Genomic DNA, 17,170 nt, shown 5'->3' with positions numbered 1-17,170 from the left:
TTTTATCAATTGTTAAAGTTTATTCTTCACAACTCATTTTTAAAATTCTACAATGGAACCATATATTCATGAAGTCATAGGCTAGTATCTCTTCTGTAAGTGTAGCAAGAACTACTCATCAAAAGCTAAGACAAGGTACTATAATAAAGGAGCAGGGCATTGCTTCTTACCCTGGAATATACACGTAAAGACAAACTTCCAATAAATACTGATCACTCTGGAACATTTGCATGGAATGAGGTGTTCAGACTCCTAAACAATTCATTTTGAAGAGACACCGTATGTGTGCGCACGCACATGTCTATATACATGAACTCTGAAGAGGTTTTTGGATATCTGCTATACCTGCCATGTAAATCAAGTCAGTTACAGATAAATACTTCATAAAAAGGAGGAGAGATGCAAGAGTGCTAGTTACACACTATGTTAATCTGCATACGTTTTTCCATGCATATGGTTTAGGTAGCACAGACTGCAGTCAAGCTGAAGTTTACTGAAGAAATTTGTAACAAGAGCTCTTGAAAGTAACTGCTTATATGAATTTGGAAATGGTTCTAAGAATATGCAATTTATTGTTTTTATTTATAAGTCTGAAATCTAGTCTTATTTTCCCTGAACAGAGCCACAAGTGGAATAAGTTAGCAAAATGTATGTTTTAGCCAGTGTCGTCTTTAAATTGGAAGAGAGTCAGAGCACAATTTGGACAATGAGGCAACTCCTAAAATCTCAAGTGACAGTTCTGGTTTTTGAAAACCAGAACTCCAAATAAGAGAGAGTGTCCTAGCTATTCTTACAGGCCAGTTTTGTTTTTTTAGCATTAAAAAAAAAAAAAAAAAAAAAAAAAAAAAAAAAAAAAAAAAAGGAAGAAGTCAACCACAAAACCCCACAACTTACAAGTGTGAAATCGTGGCTCTCTTGAAGTCAATGGCAACAAAAAAAACTTCCATGGACTTCAAGAGAGCCAAGATTTCACAGAGACATTTAAGGCTCAGAATAACCTTCAGAGACACATGCGCCTCTCCTATGGAATTCAGTCGAATTTGCATAGGTGTATTGCGAGCAGAACTGGACAAGGGTGCTATATAGTTTACATATGTTGCCCATTTAGACTTTGATCTCCTGCTATAAGAAAATATTACATTTTGTGAACAGACTAGGAGTGTGAGGTGACTTGTGCGCTCTAGTCAATTTATTCTTTCCATTTGCTACTTCAGATAAGATGGCTTGAATATTACCCACTTGAAAAGTGGGTTGGCAGAGCATTCAGCCAATCCTGACTGACAGATTTTTGTCTGGTGACAGTGTTAGCCAACCGGTAGAGCACTAAACAGTCCTCCCACCCCATACCATCCCTCCAATGAAGTGCATTATAAATACTTAGACATGACACTGGCTACCAAGAACAGGTTCAGAGATTGCAATTCATGTTTGTTTCTCCCCCACCTCCCCTGCCAGAAAACAAGTGCTTTAAACCATTACACACATTTGCACTAACAGGAAGACATTTTACCATATTATAGAAAGGTGACTCTCCTCCCCAGTCTTAGAGGAGCCCTGAATAACTTTGTATACCTTTATCTTGCCATTGTCAATCTGTACAGTACGTGCATCTCACAGACAAATTGAAAGCAAGCTTTGACAAGAGTAAATAGCAACTAAATTCCTGCAACAGATAAGAAAGCCATATTACGTGCCCCTTATTCCTTCACTTTAGCGATGTAATCAGCCAGTTTGTTGATGTTCTCTTCCTGCTGATCAAGGGCATCAAGTACTATGCCCATAGGGGTCCTCTTCAAACCTATTCCTTCCATTTTATTTTCCAGCTTGTTCTTTATGCTCCGAAGCCTCAGAGACGCATGGATAAATGTCACTAAGAACAGAAATACATGTTTGTTAACTGACATGCCCCCATTTAATACCTAGCTCTTTAGTGCCCCTCATCTGGCACTCTGAAGGACTCTGTAAATGAGCTGACATCCAAAAGTAGGAAGCTGGAAGTCTAACATGTATGTACTGATATGGTCTGCTTAAGAAATCATGTAAGTATATGTCCTACCTCCAATATAGTTTATTGTTCTTAAAAGGAAGACTATAGATTCCTTCAAGTTTCACTTGCTAGCAGCCTTGAAAGTCAGTTGTAGAAGATTTCTTTTGGGACAATTTAAAACCTCAAATTTCATATATTAAAAGTGAAGCCAAATGTTAATTCAGAGTGAATAGACTTGAGCTTTTAGTTCTAGCCATGGGAAGTGGAGAGAAAAGCTATACTTACACAGTAGAGGAAATGTTATCCCAAATATGAACACCATGACACCTCCAAAATAGGATATCAAGAAGTAACTAGACAGCAGGATGGCTACCACAAACGCAGTTGGGTACTGCTTCTTGAACTTGCGAAGGATGTCTTTGTTGTGTGATGCCCACACAAAACCTGTGAACACCAGCACTACTACGGTGCCACCAAGGATCATGTTCAGTGGGCTCAGAAATCTAGGGAGAAAGTGAGGGAAAAGTGTTTGAGCAACATCTTCATTTTATAACATAGGAGTTACGCATTCAATTTGAGTGTCTCACTATTACATGAGTAGGAAGATAAAGACAGTTGACAAGGCTTATGCTTCAGTGTTTCAAAACCCTTATCAGCCAGCTTCTGACATTCACATGTCGTGCTTTGTTAGCCACAACGTTGTCATGCAGAGACTGTAAGCCACTGGTAAGTGATGCATTGAATTAGCATTGTTCTAGTGTGTATTTACACACACTATTCTCCCCTGCCCTGGTTTTTGGAGGAGTTCAGTACTTATGAAAGCAAGGAACTCACATCTGGTTAGAGTCCTGACAGGAATCATCCTCAGCACATCTAAACGCAACCACCCATTTCACTCCTGGGCCTTTCCTGAACAGCATCTGACAGTCATGCCAGATTGTATGATGGCCTGGTGCTTGCTGGGACTGGTCTTCTCCATTTGTGGCTTAAAACTGGATCTAACCTAGTCTTCAGGAGGTGAGAACGCTAGTGATTTCCCACTGTACTGCCTTGAGCTTCAGATAAGGTTCAGGCCAGGATGTTTCATTTACATTTCCCCCCCCCACTATATTATGCAAAATGGTACTTTAGAATACAAATAGAAATCAAATCTTCAGAAGTAGTAAATGTAAGAGAAGAGATGCAAAGATATCACACAAGTCAAAAATCAGGACAGTCTGTATCCCTATGTAGGGCACTTACTTTCATCAGCGTGACAGGTGCAAACTGCAGGTAGAAGGTACTAGGATCTAGGACAGAGTTGATGGACCTATCCTCCATGAGCCATTTATACTTTTGGCCTTCACCACATCCCCTGGGAATGAGTTCCACAGGTTGGCTGTGCATTGTGTGAAGAAGAAGAAGTACTTCCTTGTGTTTGTTTTAAGCCCATAGTTAAGGAAAGTTCTGTTTGTATGACCAAGATGATCCTGATTTGCCACTGTCAAAGGGGGTTCATCCCTACTATAGCAATTCCAGTATTTCAGGCTATCTTTCATCTCAGACATAACCAGATGCAACACTAAAGCTAAGTGACCTGCCCACACTTACATCAGCAGTAAATTTGGCTCATCCCCTTGGACAACTGCTGTAGCATATGGTAGCATTTATAATCTGTCCTTAACATCCAACAAAAACGAAGAGCCGTTTCATACACATTATCTAGTTACACTGGCAGCATTTGTAGCCACTCCTCTGACAAAGGGTTCTGTAGGAAAGGGGAAAACTAATCACTTTTGTTTGAAACAACTCGTCTCCAGTTTCCTCTGTAGATCAGCTGTCCCAACAAGGATGGGACAACTGGATTGAAAATAAAAACCCAAGTTAGCTACCCACCTGCTCCTGTTATTCATGTCGGAACTCCAGCATGGCACACAGGAACTCTGATAGGGCAGGCCTGTTTGCAATATTTGAGTCATTTGTCTTGCAGTCAGCCACAGACTATATTTAGTTTAAAACAGTCTCTTAAGCTTCCAGGCTGGAAAAAGTGACCAGCGTTACTCCAGGCAGAAGTTATTTTAAATCTGTGTTCTGCTGCAGCAGGATTTCTGATCAGACTACACTAGTAATGCTAATATACCTTTCAGAACCACAGTGCTTGTATTTTTTTATTTTAAAGTCTAAATACACTTCCTTTCCCCCTCCACCAGGGGAATTAACCTTGTTAACTTCTATTAAACAGAGCAGGTCATTTCTCATAGTTCGCCAGTAGCCTGTCACTAGATTTGGGTGCAGAAGGTAGAGCCTTGTCCCCAGTTAAACATTTGTAGCAAAGTTGATATATTCCACTTCATCATTCACAGGCTTTTATTTATTTTTCCACTTTAGGAGTTGGGGGTTTGTATAAATCACTTCTGCCCAAACATTAAATAGAAGAATATTTTTCTCCCTATTGACAGGTAGTTCATACCAAATCTCTACTTTAAAAAACATGTCAAGTTGTATTCTAGGGCGTTTGTACAGTTGAACTCCCTCAGCTGCAGAGGCATAGCTGCAAGTGATCCCACAAGACCGCTTTCCCAAGGAAAGAGTTAATCTGAAGTACATGCTTTCTGAAGTGGGATGAATTGCAAAGAGTACAAAGAAGCAGTGAGTAAGTATCAAATGAGATCATTCAGAGCCACATAAAGGCAGACTAGTAGTAACGCTGTCCAAAGCACATGAATATTCATGTTGTGAGCCATGTGGTTCAGATTCCCCAACCCTATTGAATTCAATCTGGATGTTCTGTTTTATGCCATTTTCCCCTATAACATCACTGAAAGCCATTTGCATTATGCAGTACTGCTTCCTGCTCCCAAGTGCTACCACAGGATCATGCTCACAAGAAATAAATGCCATCAGAGAGAAGGAGTCAAATGGTGGCATATTTCACGAAGGCTGCATTCTGCTACCTGACAGCGTAAATCAGACTTGTGGTCACTTTCTAAATATCTGCTATATTTGATGCACCCCCTGATTTAAGCAAGGGTGGAACAAATGATCAGGAAAATCCTAGTTTTCCAGGTAGAATAATTTGCCTCTGAACTTGTGAATAGTTAGGTTTTCACCTTAGTCCAAAATATCAGAGTAAGTGACAGGAGGGTCCTGTTACAGATAGTGTATGCAAACAGAGTGCAGTTCAACTGCAGTTAAACCTAGGTATTGAGTTTTGGAGCATAGTTTGAGTTCTTGGCAGCATTTATCCAATACCAGTGATTGGTTAATATGTATTCTTTGAGATAACTAATTCTACTTTGGGTTGGGAGGAAGTAAAGTAGATTGTGAACTTCAGAATTGCTTTCCGAAGGGCCAGATTTTTCTCTTTTACATCATTGTAAATCTGAAGCATCTCCTCTGATGTCAGGGCTATCTAAGAAAATCATCAGAATCTGTCTCCGGGATGAGCTACACCTGTCTGTCTGTAAATGGCAGCAGCGTGCTAGAGGAGTATCACACTCTAACACTCAGCAGCGCATGGGCTGCGCAAGTGAATGATGGGGAGTGAATTAGCGCCCAGTACAGCAGTTCATTGTTAAGGTAACGAGAGACAGACAGGACAGACACTAGAGCACCAGAAACAACAAGGAGTCTGGTGGCACCTTAAAGACTAACAGATTTATTTGGGCATAAGCTTTCGTGAGTAAAAACCTCACTTCCTGCATCCGAAGAAGTGAGGTTTTTACTCACGAAAGCTTATGCCCAAATAAATCTGTTAGTCTTTAAGGTGCCACCAGACTCCTTGTTGTTTTTGTAGATACAGACTAACACGGCTACCCCCTGATACTTGACACTAGAGCACCAGGTATTGCATGCTTTTGTGCTTGTATCTAAGAATAGGAGTTATATTGACCCACATGCAATTTCTTAAAACTGTGTCCTAGAAGTTCCCCTTCAACAGCACAGTAAGTACCATTGTGGCCTTGCTTATATCTGAGCACAGTCTGATAGTGACTTCCCAGCCCTCATGTTTGAGGTCTAGATTGAAGTCTTTCAAAACTTGCAGAGACTAGATAAGTATCTCCTTACATCTCATCACTTTCTAAATACCGTTCTCCTTCAGAGGTTTATTAGGCATCTCAAACTTAAAACATTTTAAAAGGCATCTAATAGGACAGCAGCACTGTGGCAATGAGTTTTAGGTTGCTCAGACAACTTGAAAAAAAGAAGCTTGGGAAGAAGGCAACAACTGATCTCTCTGTGGGAAACAAGAACTAAGTCAGGAATAATAGTGTCAAAAGGAAGCATAAAGAGCCCAGAACCAACAGCATGCCAAGTGGATGCTGTATTGCTTTCTGGGATGAAGGAGGAGTGAGCCAGAGGTCTGGGTCCGGCAGAGAATGGAACAAATCAGTAGGGAAAAGCCAGCCATCTAGAGATGGAATTTCTCTGTAGTCTCATGATTACAGCAAGTACCCCTCTGCCTCCTTTCTGAGACACCATTTGCTTTCATACAAAGGTACAGTAAGACAATGCAAGAAAAAGTCCATTCCCAGATTGGTTAATATTTGTGCTGTCAGGCTGGTAGGCCTGATTGGGTGAAGGGCAAGGAAGGAAGTCAAGCACTATTCCGAGGGAGCACCGTGGGGGCTCTGTCTGCCTCTCAGAACTTGCTGGATTACTATGAAGCATGGCCTTATTGAATCCAGACTAGGGTGACCAGACAGGAAGTGTGAAAAATTGGGACGGGGTGGGGGGTAATAGGAGCCTATATAAGAAAATGACCCAAAAAACCAGGACTGTCCGTATAAAATCGGGACATCTGGTCCCCCTAATCCAGACCTATAAGCGGAAAGTTTGTAGTTACAGTGGTGTTGGAGGAACTGCAAGTACCTGGACAGAAGACACATCTGACCAGTGAGAGGATGTTAAGAGGAGGTACTGAGTTGTTGAAATCTGAATTCTAAGACAGATGGCGTGCAGTTACCATCACAGGCTACAGGTTAGGTTTTCCTAGGGCTACACATATAATCCAAGGTCTGGTTATATTTTAGAGACATACCATGCTGCCTCTCATCTTGGTAGCATATTTTCCATAATGGCCTGGTCGAGGGTGTGAATCAACATACAAAAAAAAGTGAAGGTGATCAGTTGCACAGAGAGGGGATAGCCCAGCTGGCTAGTTTTTCAGCAGCTAAGAATTCAAATAGTCCTTTTGTACAAAGAGCTGGCACTAGGCAAAAGCAGATTAAGCAATTGCTTAGGGCCCCCCCCCCCCATTAATTATTAGTATGTGTTGGGGGGCAAAAATATTCCTGCTGACAGCCCCCAATGGGCTAGCACCAGCACTGTTTGTAAATGAAGGATGGCAGACAGTGCTCCAGTGAGTTCTCTTTTACATGACTCTAGGCAGAGGACAGTTCAAGAGGTGGCACTCTGTCAAGCTATTAAAGTAGGGATGCTTTAAGAACAGAGCTAGATTGAGCCTGTGCTTTATTTAGCAGCTGTCACATCTGTCAGCTTGTTTTGCTTTGCGTGTGACCTTACTTCAGGAAAGTCTCTATTAAAACACTGGCAGAACCTTTGTTTCTTATTCTTTAGCAGAGCTTTTTGCTAACTGCCTCGTGACTGACTAGGTTCGCCCTCAACACAATATATTCATTTACAGGGAATACATATAAAAGATATGCACCCTTTCGCTAGAGGCCCAAGAAAGTTATGCCGGAGTTCCCCCCCACGTCCACATTCCAGTAACTGAGCAGGCATAGTGTTGCTGTACTCACTTATAAGTTATTTCAAGAGAGCACAGATCAAATTCTGCCCTCAGTTACATCTATGCAATCTCACTGAAGCCAGTACAGTTTGCATAGGTTTAACTGATGGCAGAATTTAGTCCTGTACATTTAAGCAAGTGGGATTGCCAGGTGTCCGACTGGAACGCCCGGTCAAAAAGGGACCCTGGCAGCTCGTCCTTAAAAGTCCAGTCGACAGTGCAGCAGGGCTGGCAGGCTCCCTGCCTGCCTTGGCTCCACGCGGCTCCCAGAAGCAGTGGCATGTACCCCCTCTGGCTCCTTAGATGTAGGGGCAGCTAGGGGTCTCCATGCGCTGCCCCTGCCCCAAGCACCGGCTCTGCAGCTCCCATTGGCAGGAACCACAGCTAATGGGAACTGCAGGGGTGGCGCCTGAGGCTGGGGCAGCATGCGGCTGCTTGAGGTAAGTGCTGCCCAGAGCCTCCACCCCTAGCCTCCCCCCCCCCCCCCGCTGCCCCAGCCCTGATCTCCCTCCTGAAGAGAAGAGGAGAATGCAGGTAAAAATCACAACATAAAGCTGCAGGTAAGCAGACTATTAAACCATATCAGAACAGAGAGGTAAGGTGGGTGAGGTAATATCTTTTCTTGGACCAGCTTCTGTTGGTGAGCAAGACATGTTTTCAAGCTACACAGAGCTCTTCGTTGGGTCTGGGAATTTGGGAAATGTACTAAGATGAAAACAAATATTCTAACTTCTTATGCTAAAGTATGTGCTGTTTGATCTTGTATTTAGCTGTGACACTTAATACATTTCTCAGATCTGATGAAGAGCTCTATGTAGCTGGAAAACTTGTCTCTCACACACACACACACACACAAGCTGGTCCATTTAAAAAAAATGATATTACCTTACCCACCTTGTCTAATATTCTGGAACCCACACAGCTACTACAACAGAACAGATAGCTGTTGACTTACACTGCAGATGGGGGGCTCTGGAATCCCCAGCTCATTTTACACTACCAAATTTTATAACAATTTTTACATGCTGTGAAGGCTCTAGTAGCTAAAATTTAAGTCTTTGATGTGCATGACAAAGGAGTTCCAAAATACTGTGCAAGTTTAACTGAATACACAGTGATTTGACTTTTACTAAAGCAGCATCAGTAAGGGTATGTCTTCACTACCCGCCGTATTGGCGGGTAGCAATCGATTTATCCGGGATCGATATATCGCGTCTCGTTAAGACGCGATATATCGATCCCCGAACGCGCTCACTGTCGACTCCAGAACTCCACCAGCGCAAACGGCGATAGCGCAGTCAACGGGGGAGCCGTGGCAGTCGATCCCGCGCCGTCTGGACCCCAGGTAATTCGATCCAAGATACTTCGACTTCAGCTACGCTATTTGCGTAGCTGAAGTTGCGTATCTTGGATCGATTCCCCTCCCCCCCGTGTAGACCAGCCCTAAGGCATAGAAACCTATTAGGCAAGATTTCATTCTCCTGCCAGAGTGGGAGTCCCCCACTAGGATGCAGGGATGGTCTAAGTCAGGGGTCGGCAACCTTTCAGAAGTGGTGTGTAGAGTCTTCATTTATTCACTCAAATTTAAGGTTTCGAGTGCCAGTAATACATTTTAAATGTTTTTAAGAGTCTTTCTACAAGTTTATAATAGATTACATACAACAATAGTTTATGCAAGTAAATAGGGTTTTAACATGTTTAAGAAGCTTCATTTAAAAATTAAATTAAAATGCAAAGCTCCCCAGACTGGTGGCCAGGATCCGGGCAGTGAGAGTGCCACTGAAAATCAGCTTGTGTGCTGCCTTTGGCATGCGTGCCATAGGTTGCCTACCCCGGTCTAGGTATATTTGGTTCTCCCTCAGCGCACAGGGATGGAAGAAATGACCTCTTTGAGGTCCCTTCCCAGCCCTATATTTCTATGACTCTGATCAGAATAAAACTAACACCGTACAATCTTCATGATAGGACAGATTTATAGTTGAATGTTTAAGAAGCTATTTTTAGATCTTGGGGGGGGGGGGGGGGGGAGGGGTTTGGTCTGTTTGTACAGCACCTAAAACAATGGGGCCCTGTGCTCCTGCTGAAATACAAATTAATAACAAAGGCACAAAGGACAGTTAAGCACCCAATTCCTATTGATTTTGGAGCCCTAATCAGATATTAAATATCTTAGAATAGCTACAAGGCTTCAGTGGGAGAGAGATTCTTAATATGGAGCTATATTGGTGTGTAAGTCCAGCCTTGAAAAAAATCAAGTTACTGTATGCAATGTGTTTTAACACAAAGCAGCACAGCACTGTGATTCATTCCCACTGGCACTTTTATTGTATACGTAAGCAACTACAATAGCCAAGAAATGTTAGCTTCTAGTTTCTGGATTCACAGTTTTCTACTTAGTCCGGGGGAGAGGCTCACACATGAAGGATTCCCCCCCATGCAGTGTTGTTGTAGCCATGTTGGTCCCAGGGTTTTTCTTTTAAAAAAAAAGTCACACAGGAAGTGTGCACATAATAGGCTGATTACTTAGTGGCCTTTATATTTTACCATCTGAACACTAATCTCATCCCATAAAAGCTATCCCTGTGTGTAGTGGTCCCAGATGACATAGTACCATATGAAAGTTCTCTATTAAACTAGGGGGAAGCTATACAGAGGTAATATTGCAATTTTACCCAGTGTGCTCAGCATAAGGGATACAATAGATGCAGCTCCTTATCCCAGGCAGAGGTATCCTGTACTCACTTGCGGTTTCGGAGTAGCCGCCGTGTTAGTCTGTATCAGCAAAAACAAGGAGGGGTCCTTGTGGCACCTTAGAGACTAACAAATTTATTTGGGCATAAGCTTTCATGGGCTATAACCCACTTCATCAGATGCATGGAGTGAAAAATAAAGTAGGAAGGTATAAATATACAGCACATGAAAAGATGGGAGTTGCCTTACCACGTGGTAACGAGGCCAATTCAATCAGGGGGAATGTGGCCCATTCCCAACAGTTGACAAGTTGGAGTGTAAAAAGCAACAGAGTCCTGTGGCACCTTTAAGACTAACAGATGTATTGGAGCATAAGCTCCAATAGAAGGAGTGAATATCAACAGGGGGAAAATTACTTTTTGTAGTGACCCAGCCACTCCCAGTCTTTATTAGGCCTAACTTGATGGTGTCAAGTTTGCAAATTAATTCCAGTTCTGCAGTTTCTTGTTGAAGTCTGTGTTTGAAGTTTTTTTTGTTGAAGAATGGCCACTTAAGTCTGTTACTGAGTGTCCAGGGAGATTGAAGTGCTCTCCTACTGGTTTTTTAATGTTACAATTATTGATGTCTGATTTGTGTCCATGCGTACAGACTATCCAGTTTGGCCAATGGACATGGCAGAGGGGCATTGCTGGCACATGACATATATAACATTAGTAGATGTGCAGGTGAACGAGCCCCTTATGGTGTGGCTGATGTGGTTAGTTCCTATGATGGTGTCCCTTGAATAGATATGTGGGCAGAGTTGGCAACGGGGTTTGTTTCAGGGATTGGTTCCTGGGTTAGTGTTTCTGTTGTGTGGTGTGTAGTTGCTGGGGAGTATTTGCTTCAGGTAGTGGGAGTGTCTGTAAGCAAGGACTGGCCTGTCTCCCAAGGTCTGACAGTGAGGGATCGTCCTCTAAGATAGGTTGTAGATCCCTGATGATGTGCTGGAGAAGTTTTAGTAGGGGGCTGTAGGTGAGGGCTAGTGGCATTCTGTTACTTTCTTGTTGGCCTGTCCTGTAGTAGGTGGCTTCTGGGTACTCTTCTGGCTCTGTCAATTGGTTTCTTCACTTGCCCAGATGGGTATTGTAGTTTTAAGAATGCTTGATAGAGATCCTGTAGGTGTTTGTCTCTGTCTGAGGGATTGGAGCAAATGCCGTTGTATCTTAGGGCTTGGCTTGTATGCCCAAATAAATTTGTTAGTCTCTAAGGTGCCACAAGGACTCCTCACTGTTTTCACTTCAGGCTGGAAATCCAATGAGTTTCCATCTTATTGTCAGATTCAATTTACAACCATAAAAAGAGGGTTTTTATGGTTTTACTAGCAACGTGTAAGATATTAGGAATTGCGTTATGCTGATCATGTTGCCCAACACCATCACCACCACAACTGTCAAACTATTCCAGTATAGAGTGTAGAAATCATACAGCCCAGGGTTACAGACACACCCAGCTTGAATGAGATTAGTTAGGCTACTCTAAAACAGAGCTGACCATGGGGCAAATTTAGCCCTGTTGAGAGTAAGAATTTGGCACACTGCAAGGGCCTTTTTGCAGAATCCTGTTACTGCGGCCTTATAAAAGCTCTTGTGCAAGTTAAACCTCATTTTCAACAGGGTTTTCTAGAAGATGTAGAGCCATGATACAGCACTGGATTGCTGCCCAGTGAACAGTTAAGCATGGAGAATTTAGACAAATGACTAAGTTTATGATTTATCAGCAGAGCTTTCTTTAGTTTTCCCACTCAGTGCATGCAGTATTTGAATTGAATTGGTGAAGTCAGCCACAATATGTTCCACATTAAAAAGGGCTGCTTTATGTAATGCACACCCAGAAGTATGGACTTTTGTTTTCCCATGAGGACTTGTTCTTTGCTAAAATAAATGAGAGTTTTGCTATTCCATTCAATGGTGGCAGCACTCCTAGAATGCAAAGTCTAGCACTCCTAGAATGCAAAGTCTTCACACAGTATGGCACATAACTCAGGAGCAAGAAGATCTCAGACTCCAGATGTGCCTTATCCTGGTGTTTTCACTTCAGGAATTATTTCTGAAAACTAAAACATCAGAACAGTTAATGTTATGGATCTATGCACCATGCCTGCTGGGGTTTTTATTGGCAGATTCAACACATACACACAGCTGGAAGAAGTGGGTAATATTTTTCCCACCCTCAGTTACAGGTAGATAATCCTTATTCTAGAACAGGGATTCTCAAACTGGGGACTAGGACCCCTCCGGGGGTCATGAGGTTATTATGGGGGGAGGGGGCACAAGCCATCAATCTCCACCCCAAACCCCGCTTTGACTCCAGCATTTATAATGGTGTTAAATATATTAAAAAAGTGTTTTTAATTTATAAGTGGGTGGGGAAGAGAAACGCACTCAGAGACTTGCTATGTGAAAGGGGTCACCAGTACAAAAAAGTTTGAGAGACACTGTTCTAGATTGAGGATTTGAGTATTGTATATCTGGTAGGGAAATGATTGAGGGGGTTCAAGTTGTGGTGGCAACAACAGTTTATAGTGCTTTTGAGCTCCTTGGCTGAAAAGTACATTAAATGGGTTATCTGCCTTTCGGAACTGAACATTAGCTAGCAACCCGAGGTAGAGAAGAACTAATCCCTGGCCAAGACACAAAGTTGCACTGATTTACCAAACAGTGAGACATCGCACTAGTCTAAACTAAAACTTCTAGCTATGTAAGAATGCTGACAGTTAAGGGCAGACTAAAGTGACGTAAGCCAGTGCAACTTGTGTGTTTAAAGCATCACCAAGCAGCCTGCTCAAGGTGACAGAGCTGGGAAAACAACGCAGGAGTCCTGCCTACCAGTTCCATGTTCTAATCACTTGGCCATACAACACCCCTATACTCCCAGTTACCAGCAGCCTTCAAGCTTAGAGCAGGTAGAAGAAAGAGATACTTTATTCCATGCTGCCAGTCCCATAGCTAGTATGCAAAGTAAAAATATCACCCACTTATGAAGACTACTTCACCTCTCAAAGTTCATTGATGCCAATTGAAAAAAAGTGTGTTGACTTTCAGAGGGCTTCAGATTAGGCCATATGTGTTAATGGCCTCAAGAAGTCTGACTGGATGTAGGTTCTTTGCTTTAGAAAGTTTTCATACTGGTTTAATGTTTTAAATGAACTATCTGGCATGCTATATAAACAAGATGGTGCCCTGACTCATAGGCTTAAAGACCGACCTGATTCAGACAAAACACAATTCACTATTTAAGTGTTCTGGATTCAGATAAGTGTTGCTACTTTACCTGCCTGGACATAATTGCAAATGGTTTGGCTGGTAGATTAAGAGGCACCCACCCCCATTATCACTACTTTCTGCATCTGCTTCTAAAACACCTTAACTCAAATCTTACAGCAATACTCTAGAGCAGTGGTTCCCAAACTTTAACCACCTGTGAACCCCTTTCACTAAAATGTCAAGTCTCATGAACTCACTCCTAAAAATGAATATTTCCAGGGATTTTCTCCTTTACTTGAGTATAAATTATAAAAGCAGTGATCTTGGAAATATAAAATTTGTTTTATGACATTTACATTAATTATTATTATTAATCATCGCAGTATTTTTATTACATTATGAAAATGGCAACACTTCCAAGATCTCACTTTCGTAGCTTGTATCACTTTGAATAAGCCTGTTATAAGACAAGGCTCCTATGTTTCATCAAAGAGTATCAGATTTAAGAAGCCAACTCAAAAAGTTCCTCCTACACAAGCATTCAGGTCTTGAGGAGTCCAGGCAAACAACACATATTATAACAAAGCCTAAACTTGTTCTTCATAATAATTTTAAAAATACTAGCTGCCCATTTAATTTTAAAAACAGCAAAAAATATCCACCTCCCTTTCCATTTCTTATAAGGAGTCTTGAAGTTTTAATCTCCTCAGTATGATAGATATGCTTGCTTTGATCTGCTTAGCTCTTGGAAGTCCAGGGGCTCTGGGCTGCTGGCCCTGTGGTGCCTGGAGTCCCAAAGGACAGCTATGTCCACCAATAGGGAATTTATTCCTGAGAACCCTCTAACATTTCACGAACCCCCAGGGGTTTACAAACCCCAGTTTGGGAACCACTGCTCTAGAGGGAGCCACACCAGATACCCATTAGAAAGGGGTTAAATTTTTAGTCTCCATACTTTCTCCAGGAGCAGAAGGGCTCTATGGTGCAGTTGTGCTCAGAGAGTACACCAATATCCAAATGAGACCCCCATGTGCAAAACAATCCTGCTCTTATCATTGGCCTTCCAGCACTGACTGCTTCAGGGACTGATCCTGCTCCCCCTCAACAGACCTGCAGCCCTAGCCTGACCTCAGACACAACAGACGCAATACCATGACTGAACAAAATTGGTCCCCTGCAGTTTATGAAAAAAAAAAAAAAACACACACAAACCCCATCAATAGCCAACCATGCACCCCTTTCACTTTCTAAATTCCAACTTGCCGGATTCTGCCCTATGGCTGGTAAACCTTTAAGCAGAAAGCACATCCCTGCAGAGGAAGTGGTTTTATTTTTAACAAGAAAAGCAGAGTTATGAAGAGAGCAACACATCCAGTTCATAAAGTCAGTGTTGTTTAAGACTGAGCAAGACGTTACATTTTTTGATGGGATGTTCAGCTTTAAACTATAGGTCTCCAAAACAAGCACACACACAAACATATACACACATGCATGCAAACAACAGCCAACAGAGAAAGAGGGAGATTTGCAGGGGGAGGAGCTGTTTTAGGACTCCTACTACACAACTGAGGGTCCTGTGGCACCTTTAAGACTAACAGACGTATTGGGAGCATAAGCTTTCGTGGGTAAGAACCTCACTTCTTCAGATGCAAGTGAAGAAGTGAGGTTCTTGCATCTGAAGAAGTGAGGTTCTTACCCACAAAAGCTTATGCTCCCAATACTTCTGTTAGTCTTAAAGGTGCCACAGGACCCTCTGTTGCTTTTTACAGATTCAGACTAACACAGCTACCCCTCTGATACTACACAACTGTGCTTTCAAAAGGAAGCCACACCAGCAAACCTTCCATGGAGTCACACCCTTTTTTTTGGCCAACTATACCAGATGAATAGAACCAACTCTTCTGGTTTAAATTCAGAAACCAAGTAATGTTTGCTGCCTCCCTTAATACAGCGTATGCAGCTGTAGGCCTAACGGATACTAAAGAACAACAACTGCTGTCACTTGGGCTGCGGCCTGATAACCGGGCGGCCTCCCCCGTACAAGAGCAGAGCTGGAAGCGCTGCGTGGGCGACACATTGACACGGCCATCAATGCCCTGATCCTAAATCCCACTTTATCACCGCGGCTGCGCCACGCCACAGCCCAGGAAAAAGTTGCCTCGCTAATCTCGGGGACCCTGCAAGCGTCCTGCGGAGCTGAACCCCAGCCCTTGCAAGGTGCAGGAGCCCAAACCCTGAGCGCCCCTCCTGGCAGCGCAGACAGGCGAAGGAGGGGGGCGCCCCTTTTGCTACCGACCCCTCCTGCGCAGGAGAGAGGCAGACTCACCCCACGATGGAGATGACCACGGCCGCCAGCAGCAGGTAGTTGGTCTGGTAATAGAGCAGGTTGCTGACCACCCGGTTGTTCCATTTGGACACGTCTTTGAAATCCGGCCAGGCGAAGCGCTCGAAGCCGGGGAAGAAGTCGTCCCAGGCTCTGCGGGGTGCGAGCTGCACATCCATCGCTCTCCCATCCGGCTCCGTGCGCTGCGCCGCGGCGCGTCGGCTGGGCAGGGTTCAAGAGCGCCCGGCAGCGAATCAGCGCAGCCGGCTGGCTCAGCTGTGCGGGGAGCCAAAGCAGCGGCAGGAGGGGTTTATTGTCCTCCTCCTGGCCTCCCCTTCCTGCCCTGTGGTATACAGCGGCTGGGGCAATGGGACCGAGACGCCATGTGGCAAGCCCGCGAGAGCGGTGTTTTAAATGCCACATGTTCAACAAGCAACAGAGGGTCCTGTGGCACCTTTGAGACTAACAGAAGTACTGGGAGCATAAGCTTTCAGTACTTCTGTTAGTCTCAAAGGTGCCACAGGACCCTCTGTTGCTTTTTACAGATTCAGACTAACACGGCTACCCCTCTGATGTTCAACAAGGATTCTTCCCCTCGGGGGTCTTTTTCTTGTTGTTGTTGCAACGCTGCCTTGCAACACTGCCTTGCATCTGAAGAAGTGAGGTTCTTACCCACGAAAGCTTATGCTCCCAATACGTCTGTTAGTCTCAAAGGTGCCACCGGACCCTCTGTTGCTTTTTACTGCCTTTCAAGTGAATCCCCACGAGCCTGCTGTTCAATGGGTGAGATTGCAGCGGCTGGGCGAATCTCGTCAGGGGCAGAGAAGCTCAATAATTTGATAAAATTACATTAATGAGCCTATTGGAGAATTGTGGCAGGCCTTTCACTGCTCATCAAACCCAGGAGAAATCTACAATCCAGTCAGATGATGAAGAGTCTAGGGATTTATTAAAACAACCCTGGAATAAATTGCCCAGGGAGGTTGTGGCATCTCCATCTCTGGAGATATTTAAGAGTAGGTTAGATAAAGGTCTATCAGGGATGGTCTAGACAGTATTTGGTCCTGTCATGTGGGCAGGGGACTGGACTCGATGACCTCTCGAGGTCCCTTCCAGTCCTAGAATCTATGACTCTATGAACAAGAAGAACAGGAGTACTTGTGGCACCTTAGAGACTAACAAATTTATTAGAG

At 43.4% G+C, this 17,170-nt stretch overlaps 1 protein-coding gene across 2 annotated transcripts; it reads right to left on the bottom strand.

The window, feature by feature from the left end:
* Positions 1-16,322, bottom strand: ARL6IP5 (ADP ribosylation factor like GTPase 6 interacting protein 5). 2 transcript variants are annotated; one of them, XM_005297801.5, is made up of 3 exons: positions 15,981-16,322; positions 2,273-2,490; positions 1-1,870 (listed from the first exon to the last, which is right to left on the bottom strand). In XM_005297801.5, exons 1-3 carry the CDS (start codon positions 16,154-16,156, stop codon positions 1,698-1,700), a joined length of 567 nt encoding a protein of 188 aa, XP_005297858.1. In that variant the 5' UTR covers positions 16,157-16,322; the 3' UTR covers positions 1-1,697. The 2 variants fall into 2 exon arrangements, with proteins under 2 accessions (XP_005297858.1, XP_042705902.1); XM_042849968.2 differs by lacking the exon at positions 15,981-16,322 and adding an exon at positions 3,863-4,008.
* Positions 16,323-17,170: the final 848 nt, after the last annotated feature.

This window comes from Chrysemys picta, chromosome 7 (assembly GCF_011386835.1).
Source record: "Chrysemys picta bellii isolate R12L10 chromosome 7, ASM1138683v2, whole genome shotgun sequence".
Taxonomy (NCBI): Eukaryota; Metazoa; Chordata; order Testudines; family Emydidae; genus Chrysemys; species Chrysemys picta.
The sequence above is the reverse complement of the archived record's forward strand: the minus strand, read 5'-3'. Positions and strand labels throughout refer to the sequence as shown.

Excerpts from the sequence above, each read along its gene's own strand:
- ARL6IP5 (XM_005297801.5), bottom strand. The coding sequence starts at position 16,156 with ATGGATGTGCAGCTCGCACCCCGCAGAGCCTGGGACGACTTCTTCCCC. Across the intron at positions 2,491-15,980 it reads GTGGTCATCTCCATCGTGGG|ATTTCTGAGCCCACTGAACA; the intron begins GTGAGTCTGCCT and ends CTTTCTCCCTAG. Across the intron at positions 1,871-2,272 it reads GATAACATTTCCTCTACTGT|TGACATTTATCCATGCGTCT; the intron begins GTAAGTATAGCT and ends TTCTGTTCTTAG.